This window comes from Pinus tabuliformis, chromosome 5_1 (genome assembly GCF_031772625.1).
Source record: "Pinus tabuliformis cultivar Carrire ecotype Pingquan chromosome 5_1, CPIR1, whole genome shotgun sequence".
Taxonomy (NCBI): domain Eukaryota; kingdom Viridiplantae; phylum Streptophyta; class Pinopsida; order Pinales; family Pinaceae; genus Pinus; species Pinus tabuliformis.
The window spans coordinates 717328945-717340624 of NC_142305.1; the positions used below are offsets into that span (position 1 = coordinate 717328945).

An 11680-nucleotide genomic window follows, 5' to 3' on the forward strand; every position below is an offset into this window, starting at 1 on the left:
TAGATATGATCCAAAGGTACATGCACTGTGGCTCTAACTTAATTACGGTACTCTCTTAAACAAACAGGCACTTCTAAACAACAGTGGTTTTACTGCAAAATCCACATAATTTATGCCATTTTTGTGCATCATGGCAGATGTTGGACAGTTCGCCTTCCACACAGACACCCCAATAAGTAGCGTAAAACATAAGCCTAGCAAAGAGTATTATAAGATTTTGCCGAGGCAAACAAAAACAGTATCAAATTAGAAAGATGCAACAAACATGACCAAACAAAGTATGGATAACGAAAAGATGTCAAGGCCTAGTTCTTTGGAAACAAACCTGAAGAATCAAAAATAAAAAGTACTAATCAACATAGCTTGCTTACCTTCGTAGGATGGATATCATCAAAAACATGAGCTTGCCCAGCATAGAATATTGTCAACTGGCGACTAGCTGATGTTACACATTTTGGGCTGAAAAAATGAAACAAGCAGTCAAGATGCAGCCACAGTTAAATATATTGCCATGATCTAAGCTAAATCTTGTCAAGCTTAACTTCTGTAGAGAAAATCTCCAATGTTTACCATCCCCCTATATGCACATTAAGTTGTCTAAATTACCAGTATGCACTTACCTAGCTGGAATGCTGGATTCTTGAACACCATTCCCAGGCAAGAATTTTGAACTACCGGCAGAAAGACTTTGCCCACTTGTGTTTCTGGCAGCTGGTGCACTTGGACCATTGTTCATGAGGTTTGCCAAACTGGAACCTTTAAGACCTGTTCGAGAACCTTCATCTGCTGGGGTCTGAGAAACGAGAGCAGGCACTACCGTATTTTCCCTGGACAAATTTGCAGAGGTCTTGTTCTGATAGCTTCCAAGATGAGTGAGACGTGAAGGACTATATACAGCTGATCCTGAATTCATAAAGGCAGGGCGTTCCCATTTCTTTGAAGCCATAAAATCAGCATTCGCACCCATTGATGGCCTCGTTGATGTTTGGCATGTGGCTGTTGGCCTTGGTGGCTGCATGCCCAGAAGAACATCATCATCATGGTGCCTTCCTCTTCTGTCATCTTTGGACTCAAACCTTGACATCTAGCAGGGATTTTCAAATAACGAACAATAAGGGAAACAGAAAGCAATCTAGAAGGAATTGCACAAGTCACAGAAAATAGAAAAAGGTGGATGGTGGTGGTATTTTCTTTTTTCTTCTTTTTTTTCATCATATTATTCAAGTGCCAGAGCTGAGAGTTAACTATTCTAACAAAACAGTGCAAGACTTACACTTGGGCCTTGTTCCTTTAAAACGGGGCGGATGACATAAAGAATGGAACCCTGTTAGTTAACCAATGCCGCATTTATAAAATAACCATGTTGCAGTATATTTATTCATAACAATACCAGTGTTGTGATTTAGTGGTTGAGATTTAGTGGGCTGTTGGTCCATGTAAACAGCCCAGGTCCAAACATCAGCAGGTGTAGAGCCTTTGTGTTTAAATGTTAGGGGAGTTGTTTGACCTTTATTAGTTGGTTTCTCTCCATCATCAAAGAGGCCGAATACATGTTCGACCAGCCAAATTGGCCTAAGTAACAGTTAATAGGATATGAAATTCCATGATAAATATATACCACTGTAATAATAACAATTGTGAACAGATTATAAAAGATAATAACCACAAGCCAAAGAAAGCCATGAAGCATAACAACAAAAGGGTCTTTTGTACTATAATGCGGGAGAATGCCATAGAATCAACCTGAAAATACCAAACGTAAAAGGTAATCTTAGTACTGGAGTGGTCTTTAGTACTAAACTAAAGTGAGGAGGATACCATAGAATCAACCTGGAAAACACCAAAGGCAAGGTAATCTTAGTAGTGGAGTGGCCTTTGGTACTAAAGTGAGAAAATACCATAGAATCAACCTGGAAACACCAAAGGTGATGTTAGTATTGGAGTGAAAGAAGATCAATTGCATCAACTTGGGGTCACAAAAGGTGATGTTAGTACTGCGCTACAGAGATGCTACGGCATCAACAAAGGGGGCTTACACCACAAAGACAGTTTCTAGATTGGCAAAGTTTCTATTACAGGTAAAATAAACAAAAGCTCTAACTCTGTTCCTAGCCATTAGTAGCGCTGAGAGATAAGGGTTTCCGCTACCTTAATTCCACGCGAACTCTCTGAAGTATCCTGCAAGGACTCTCTAAGGCTCGAAGTGGAAGTTTCCCTCTTCTTCCCTCCTGCTACCGATCTGTTGCTGTCCAAAGCACCCATGCCGCCATGTATGCCTTCCCACTTTCCACACGACATCCTCTCTGCGAAACACACCATCATTTTACATTCTTTAATCAGATAAAAACAAGAAACCAAAAGAAAACCTCTCGCTAAGATGAGAAGTAAAGATTAACCTGATCCTGGATCTGAAGAACAAGGAGCAGCTGCTGCTACTGCTAAACCGAGATGCCCTGAGAGAAGCCTGCTGCCCGCTGAGGAGGATCCATGGTCGATTCCGTCTACGACGCCTGTGCTCCTGGAGGCCTCCTCATGTCTAGCTGTAGCAGTAGCACCCCATGATTCGCTGCTGAGGAAGCTCATGCCAAGAAAGTCATGGAACACGGGCTTCCCTTCGCCCACCATGATGACATTACGCGGAACATCCTAGGCTGCCATGGATGGAACCTCGGCTACCACATGATGGACAGGAACAATCGGATCAGTCCCAGTATCAACGGCTTGCAAGGGAAGAATACATAATACCATACATTCAGCTCCAAATATTTCTCGCTCCCTGTTTTTCCTTTCAAACTGTTTATTTTCCTTTAAAAAACACACGAATCCCCGAATCTCCCTTATTTTCTACAAAAAGATGAAGCATTCTAACGAAATAAGAGGATTCTCAGTGTCAGTATGCGTAAAAATGGGATCATTTTGCACCTGTGCAGGGGAAATCTTCTTCTCGGTACTCTGCGATTTTGAACTCTCAGCTTGCAAAGGCTCATTTCTGGTCTCCACGTCACCGGGTTCGTTAGGCGTTTCATCGTTCAGAGGCCTCCGAAACGGCGACTTCTCAACATTTCTAGAGGAGTGTTACAGGGAAAAGTGTCTATTTAGAACTGCTCTATCCCACTAAGGTGTGACAACTGCCTTAGAAACAAACAGAGAAAAACTACTTTTGTTTTTCCTTTATGAATTATAGATAGAGAGGAACAGAAAGACCAACCTTTGTCTTGCGCTAATCCTTCGATTCGATCCCTCTCTTCTTTGATAGTCCTCAGCTACCTGCTCCCTTGCACACCCAGCTTCACAAAGTACCTGTAAGATCACAGAAGCATAGCACTATACAAAGACATGGATCTATAATCATAAACAATCTAGTAGGATCAGATGTAAATTGACCATACAAATGTAACAAGCATCAATGATACAAAAGCATGGAGGAAAACTCAAATAGTTTTTATTGATAAACAAGAAAAGATCCAGGAGGAGTTACAACCAGTTGTTCCGACCCAGCATCAACCTCCCAGCAAAGAAGCCCCTCTTCACCTCAAACAAAGCTTAGATCACCCAACAATCTGATGTTTGTCTCTAGAAACCAACAGCAATTCCTTACAATATGCAAAATTCCAGCCTCTGGATCTCTGGGATGAGGGATCCATATATAGATATCTGTAAGGGGGATGAGTCAGCTTGTGATTTGATTAGTGTCTTCTCTCTGATAGTTCTTGCTTCCACTTGGAGACTGAAGGCCTCTTACTCATCCTTGGTCGAATTCAGTGAGGCAAGTGTCACATGAGAAGATTCTGGAAGCTTCCATTGCCTCTCCACCTCACGGAATGACACTACCATTTGTCATTTCCCGCCCATCGCACCCCACAGAAGGGGCTTTTGAAATGCAACGCACCCTCACAGTGTATTTAGGTGAGATGCAACGCACTTAGCCAGTGGAGTAGCTGCAATGATCCTGTTTTGACCAATTCTGAGCAGTTTCTCATGGAGAACTTCTAGGAGAAGATGTAATCTGTTGACCTTGTTCCTTCAGGGGTTAGAACAACACTTTTAAGGACTTAGGAGCCCTTGATTTATGGACATTTCATGCTTGGGGTTGCAGGGCCCAAAAATGTCTATAATAGTTGCCCCCTAAAGTATGAGGCCATTAACCTTTTGGTGTTGGGTGAAATGCTTTATTATGAAGATCCGAAGTTCTTTCAATTCTGGGAGGAGACCTGTAATAAGATACAATACAATACATTATCTTCATACTATTTTCATGATCTAGCTGAGGCGGGCATTCCCATGCTCAGCTTTATAAATTCATTTTCATGTACATAGGACAGACAATCGTCTGAGTGTAGACTGATGATTCTGGTAGAGCCATCATCCTTTTGAGTGGATGATTATCTGTGCAGCAATGATGTACATTTAATGTCTTTATTTTCCCTGAATATATATCGCAGCCCGGATGGATGAAACTAGATCCGGGGTCTTCAATCTCGTTCGATCTTCACTCGAAGTACAAGTCGATCCATGTGAGAAATGTTCTGAAGTCGAACATGGAAAGACATCGCTTGATTACCAGTCAATGATGTAAACTGTTAACAAGCGCGAGAGGAATCACCGATAATGATAATGACCCTCAAGGTACTGCAGTACAATTCACGTGGTGTGAATAAAGGACTTGGCGTCGAACACCACGCAAAATCTTTCGGTCGAAGGCCATTGACGTAAACCTGTCGCCGGAAGTGAGAAACTTGCGATTGAGGCATGCAAGCTTCAAAGTACTGAATGGGGTGTTCCTAGATCAACTTCTTGGATAATGAGCTGATGTCGACAAGAAGTGATCCATCACAGGAGGGCCTTAATTAATCCCACATCAATGACACGGAACGGAGCAAATGATTTTAATGGAGGTGAAAACGATCTGGTGACATAAGATTCAGGGTGGCAGTCATGAAAGAATGGAGTATAATGTATGGTAGTGGGTGAGACACAGGTGAATTCACTGAATGACTTATCTTGAACATATCGGCGACACTAATGTGATGGATCAGTAGCATTAACCCCAAATGTGGATGGGATGGCGTGACCATGGTGATGTGACCGGTGAATGAAACAACCCAACCCAACTCGGACACGGAGTGGAAGTGTCATGTTCAAGAGCGACTTGCTACCAACAAAGTTTCTTTGAGTTTTCTTCCCAATTTTCCCCAGTCATTGCTAACCAGTACCTCTTTATTTTTGTCAATCTTGAGGAGGATAACATATGCTTGTTCTATAATTTGCCCTTCAGGCAAACCCATCGCTATGTTTTAACGAGCCTAGCGATAGTGAAACTCGTTCTCGTCTATAGACAAGTTTGTCGCTATTAATCTTTTTAACGAGTTTAACGACAAAGATAACTCGATCCTTTTCAATTTTAGAGAGTCTAAAAAGGAACGTAAAGGTAACTCCAAAATTCATTTTTTGTCATCTAATCCCTTAAGTCCGAAAAAGTATAAAACAATACAAAAGGGATGAATTTTCGATACTTTTAACGAGCCAAACAAAACAAGCACTCGATCTTTTTGTGTAATAATCCCTCAGGTCCAAAAAGATTAAAATCTAGAGGAGGGATAGCACTTCCTGTCCCTTTAACGAGCTAGAGAGGCCAATGGCTCGGCAATCTTTTCATATTTTACTAGTCAGTTGAAAAGAGCTTAAAGGAGACTCGTCTTTTAAGGAATGAGTGATAAAACGGGTAGCAGCTGATTCCAGGTAAGGTTTGGAATTTTCCAATCACGGCAGTGTCACAAGGATGGCTAGTGAAATCACTCTTCGCAGCTGTCCCTCAAAATGGGTAAACAATCAAATGGAGGTGAATGATCGGCCAATGAAAAAGTGGAGGTGACGGTGTAAACACGACCAAGGCTTTAATGGCTGAAGTACTACATTCACGATGGTTATTTACCGGGGAATAGTTCATTTTTTAACGAGCTTAAACGCGGGTGGAAACATTTGCTCATGTCTTATGTTTATTTTTTAACGAGCTTGAACTATGTGCTAAAACTGCTCGATTAATCCAGTCGTGTGATAAGAATGTCTCATATAAAACGACAACTTTTAGAGATTTGCCCCACATCTTTTTTTTATGCAAGTTAGGAAACGACTAATCCTACGAGTTTATAGGGTTAGAGGACCTACAAATTTAAAAAATAAATAGTTGTTCTTTGCTTGCACTCCAAAAGGCTTGCATGCCCCCAGGTATAAAATAGAGTTTCAAGGTCACCTTCTATTCGAGCTGACAAAACATTTGTTTTATCAGGAAAGGTATACCTCTTTCAGGTTACCCAAAGATTGTTCTATCTAGTGCGTAAACAGAACATTTCTTTGGCGATGTCTACCGAAATAAACAAAGGTGAGCAGCGATGCCCGCCAACCCACATAACTTTGACAAGAGGATCTTATTCCAGTCTGACTCCCTCTTCCAATCACGGACGGGAGTACGGAGGTCATATTCTCTCGCGGAAACCTACCCTATACCCGAAGTTTTCCTGCCAAAGCAGACTAGGGTGCATGCCCCCTGGGTTTCAGCCATGTCCCCCGAATCACTCGCGCTCATCGGGTGGACGGACTAGGGATTGAGACATTTCTTGCGTGAAAAGACCATTCAGGGATGGTATATGACTATTTGCTCTGTATGATCCGGGAAATGAAAGCTGGTCCACGAGCTTGACCACTCTTCCTTCGTGCGGAAAACACATTACTCTAAAGAGTGAGGAGACAATTGTTCCCATGTAATAAATATAGTCTCTTCCAAAGAGTAGATTGTAATCCAGGGGTCCTTGAACTACCATTACATTCATGTGAACAGTTTTCCCTCTCAATGTTATGGGCACATTGGGAAGGATCCCTAACGGTCCACTGGTTCCTTTATCAAAGCCTCTCAGATTTCTCATCTCAGGCAAAAGCGATGGCGAACCAAGCGCTTTCCAAGCAGTTGAGGAAAGGATACTCACAGAAGCCCCCTCATCTATGATGGTACCAACCATAACCATTCTACATATTTGAACAATAATTCGGAATGGTATACTAGCTAGTAAACGGGGTCTGCCTAGTTGATTCCAGTCGAAGGAGACAACTAGGTTGCTTGGAGGTGGGACCGAATAGACGGTCGGGTACGACTCTGACGAACTTCCTTCCTGCGGTAAAGGAATAGGGAAATTGCCCCCATGTTCGTTGGAGTCTGTGCTTATGAAAAGAATTTGGATGGTGCCATCCTTGTTCTCTTCAGTGACTGTATCATCTGAAGATGGAACCTCTGAAGGCAAGACCAGGTCAACTGCCGCCTCGACCTTTTGACTTTCGTCTGGTATGGATTCAGATGGTTTATCTTCAATGATAGATGCTTCAGCCGACCACCTGAGCAGGCCAGCCGGATTTTCAACTGGTGACGGACTCGGCAAGAGTTTTTTATATCCAGGAGGAAGTCGTAACGGTGAAACCGGACGATCGTCCAAAACTCTTTTAGCCTCATCTAAGAAGGGACAACGGTGGATGGCATGATTGCCTTCGCACAGTTTACAAGGAAATCTATATTTTCCTTTTTGTCCTGGGGCTTCACTTTCACTAGTTGACGGTGTGTTTTCAACATGATCATCAGAGGTTGACGACACCGGGTTGTGCAAATGGGGAGACCAGTCCCTTAAGATCTGAGGGATGCAAGGAAAATCTCTGTGATAGTGGTCTCCCTTGCAAATGACACATGGTGATTTAGGCCTAGTCGATGCAGTGTGTGGATTTTCGTTAGACGACACTCGTTTGCCCCCATTCGCTTTTGGCTCCTTCTTCTTCTTCTCTTTCTTCTTATTTTCCTTCTTCTCCTTAGGTACTTGACTTTTGGCTTTACCAGCCCCATCACGCGAAGAGGAAGGAGGAGAGGAAGAATTAGAGGAAGTAGAAGGTTGGTGGGTAACTCTGGACTCGTTTATTTGCTGATTCGATTGTTCAGGAATAGTGGTGTTCTGAACGACAGAGGTTGAGAAGAGCCATACAGGCAAACCAATTGTTAGTCCTGGAAGCGACAATATGGCCATATGGGGTGCACCAACATCTCCCTAAGAGGAGAAGGGACTAGGATTTCCTCCAAGGGGAATTCCTTGGTTGGTGGACTCCATTTTCTCAACCCAAGATCAACTTAGGAAAGGGGTAATGAATATTTCATTTCAAATAAATTTTAGATGCTTTGACACAACTTGTTTTTTCAGTTTTTAAGAGTCGAGAAAAAACAAAAGATGACTCTAGTCTCCTTCGATTTTTAATGAGCCTGAAGTGACAAGTGCTCAGATGGACCTTTTCCGTTAAGGAGTCTGAAAAGGAACGAAAGGGACTACTCTAGAAATCTAGGTAGAGGGAGTACCAAACCAATCGCAAAACTGCAGAATACTTTTAACGGTACGACAGTCAATCTTCCCGAATGTTGTTCAGTGCATTGCGATCGATAGGGCGGTAGACACGGCTTCCTATGGATAAAGGATTAAGCCTATTGGGGTCTCCCAAAATATACTCGACAGTACGTGGGAGCACAAGTCCGTACTGGAACTTATCGTCTCAAAGTGGAGGAATCACCCAACATCAGTGAGAACAATAGTTACCAGGCTTTACGACGCCTGAATACGTCTCTAGCCTAGACCTCTAAATGTTGTGCGTTAAGTTCCAAAGCGTTGTTAGATTCATTGAATTTATTTTAAGTTGATCTTGTTTATGAAGTTTGCCTTTCGAGTTCACCACGAGATGTAGATGTAATTCCTAAAATGAAATCTAAGATGATAAACAAACTTTTTATCTCTTTTATGCAATGAAAATCCTAGCTACTGGGGAAAAGAAAGACAAAATCTTTTCACAAAGAGCAAAGAGCACACTCTAAATGCACTTTCCTAAATCAAGCCAATCAGACTGTCTATATGCAAATGCACATGCATGTATTTGTTTTTCGATTTTCTTAGTATATAGATGCACAAATCTGAATTTCTTTTCAAGCGACAAATATCAACAAGCTTCTTTTTGAAATAAAAAAAAATGGAGACGATCACAACACTTCACGATTTTGAACTGAATACTTGTTCTTGACCCTAGAAAATTACAAATTCAGACCAAAAGCAATAATAACAGGATAATCGACCATCAACAGCAATCAAACTTTTTCCTATGATCGAAATCGACACTTGCGACAGATTCAAATCAAAGGACGACAGTACGACTATGCTACTTTTGCAAAGGAGAACTGTAAATGACTCAACAAACACACAAAAACATCTACAGTTCTTTTGTACAAAGGAGGCGGAATAACAGCAAGGAAAAGGAGTTTCAAACAGACATATACTGATCGTAGGCAGCAAAATTCAGGAATAGAACTGGAAAGAAGGAACCACAGAAGTCACAACTGCACAGAGCTAGTCTGATCAACGCACCTGTAACACAGAGAATCTGAAATGCAGCGCAGGTTGTCCACTCGGGAAGTGCGCTGAAATTCAGAATCTCTGAACAGTACTTGTGCTGGGGCAGAAACGAGACTCTGTTCGGGTTCCGGGTCACAGTTTGTAGTTCAGTTCTTGGGTTTTGGCCGAGTAAAAAGCAATCAGTAATGCAACAATCAGGGGTAGATCTAAGGAGGATCTAAGAGCTATCACAAGGGTAATCAGATAGTTTGTGAATCAGTTGTTTAAATCATAAACAGATCCAGTGGATGGATTGAAGCAACAATTATCTACTTTGCATTTGTTATGACAAATGCAGTTCGAATGCTACTTATAAGTTTATGAAATAGACAACAAGGAATGATAAACAAACAAACTAATTAGCTCCCCAGCGGAGTCGCCATTTTGTTACAGGGAAAAGTGTCTATTTAGAACTGCTCTATCCCACTAAGGTGTGACAACTGCCTTAGAAACAAACAGAGAAAAACTACTTTTGTTTTTCCTTTATGAATTATAGATAGAGAGGAACAGAAAGACCAACCTCTGTCTTGTGCTAATCCTTCGATTCGATCCCTCTCTTCTTTGATAATCCTCAGCTACCTACTCCCTTGCACGCCCAGCTTCATAAAGTAACTGTAAGATCACAGAAGCATAGCACTATACAAAGACATGGATCTATAATCATAAACAATCTAGGATCAGATGTAAATTGACCATACAAATGTAACAAGCATCAATGATACAAAAGCATGGAGGAAAACTCAAATAGTTTTTATTGATAAACAAGAAAAGATCCAGGAGGAGTTACAACCAGTTGTTCCGACCTAGCATCAACCTCCCAGCAAAGAAGCCCCTCTTCACCTCAAAAAAAGCTTAGATCACCCAACAATCTGATGTTTGTCTCTAGAAACCAACAACAATTCCTTACAATATGCAAAATTCCAGCCTCTGGATCTCTGGGATGAGGGATCCATATATAGATATCTATAAGAGGGATGAGTGAGCTTGTGATTTGATTAGTGTCTTCTCTCTGATAGTTCTTGCTTCCACTTGGAGACTGAAGGCCTCTTACTCATCCTTGGTCGAATTTAGTGAGGCAAGTGTCACATGAGAAGATTTTGGAAGCTTCCATTGCCTCTCCACCTCGCGGAATGACACTGCCATTTGTCATTTCTCACCCATCGTACCCTACAGAAGGGACTTTTGAAATGCAACGCACCCTCACAGTGTATTTAGGTGAGATGCAACGCACTTAGCCAGTGGAGCAGCTGCAATGATCCTGTTTTGACCAATTCTGAGCAGTTTCTCATGGAGAACTTCTGGGAGAAGCTGTAATCTGTTGACCTTGTTCCTTTAGGGGTTAGAACAACACTTTTAGAGACTTAAGAGCCCTTGATTTATGGACATTTCATGCTTGGGGTTGCAGGGCCCAAAAATGTCTATAACAAGGAGCTTCGGCTCAAGGTTTGTGGCAAACCGGGTTCGCTTGAAATCCGCGGTGCGGGGGATCGATGTTGAACTACTCTCCCAAGCTGCTGGTAGCTGCCTTCTATGGAGAATTGATAGCCCGAGCGAGAGACATCTGGCACTGGCTGCATGCAAGGCGCTCATGCAAGGCACGGAGAAGAACATGCACACCCTGAACATAAAACTTACCATAAAATATTTTGTCCCCACTGAAATAACATCGGGGCACGTGAAGCGTGCAATAAGACCTCCAATTTGCAACTTTGGTTATAAATTTCTTACACCGATATTTGTAGAGATAAACTTTGGTTAAACTTTGATAGTGCACAAATTTTTTTGATCAAAAGAACGGTTAATGTATGGTCAACGATCGATCGATCGCTATTAGTCCGTGGCAGGGACTAATAATGCAAATTTGAAATTTACATTGTTCCATCCTCTTTGTTCGATTAAATTATCCAATGCATACCACATTTTAATAATTTTGCTCCATCCACATAGTTTCAGAAGTCCATTTAGACCATACACAACATGTTTTTCTAAAATTTATTGTTCCATCCTCTTTGTTAGATTAAATTATCCAATGCATACCATATTTTAATAATTTTTCTCCATCCACCATAGTTTCACAAGTCAATATAGACCATACACAACATGCTTTTATCAATTTCAATGCATATCACATTTAATGCCTTTTCTCATTCACATGCATTCCATGTAACGGTCCACAACACTACACTTTCACACACTAAGTAGGTTTATCCACGCAACATTCA

General features: G+C 41.6%; 1 protein-coding gene across 2 annotated transcripts; it reads right to left on the bottom strand.

Moving 5' to 3' along the window:
• Window positions 1–323: 323 nt before the first annotated feature.
• On the bottom strand, window positions 324–2704 carry LOC149166917 (uncharacterized). 2 transcript variants are annotated; one of them, XM_089431430.1, is made up of 4 exons: window positions 2397–2704; window positions 2149–2303; window positions 621–1012; window positions 324–459 (listed from the first exon to the last, which is right to left on the bottom strand). In XM_089431430.1, the coding sequence occupies exons 1-4, from the start codon at window positions 2623–2625 to the stop codon at window positions 354–356; spliced, it is 882 nt and encodes a 293-aa protein (XP_089287556.1). In that variant the 5' UTR covers window positions 2626–2704; the 3' UTR covers window positions 324–353. The 2 variants fall into 2 exon arrangements, with proteins under 2 accessions (XP_089287556.1, XP_089287555.1); XM_089431429.1 differs by having other exon boundaries at window positions 621–1084; window positions 2397–2689.
• Window positions 2705–11680: the final 8976 nt, after the last annotated feature.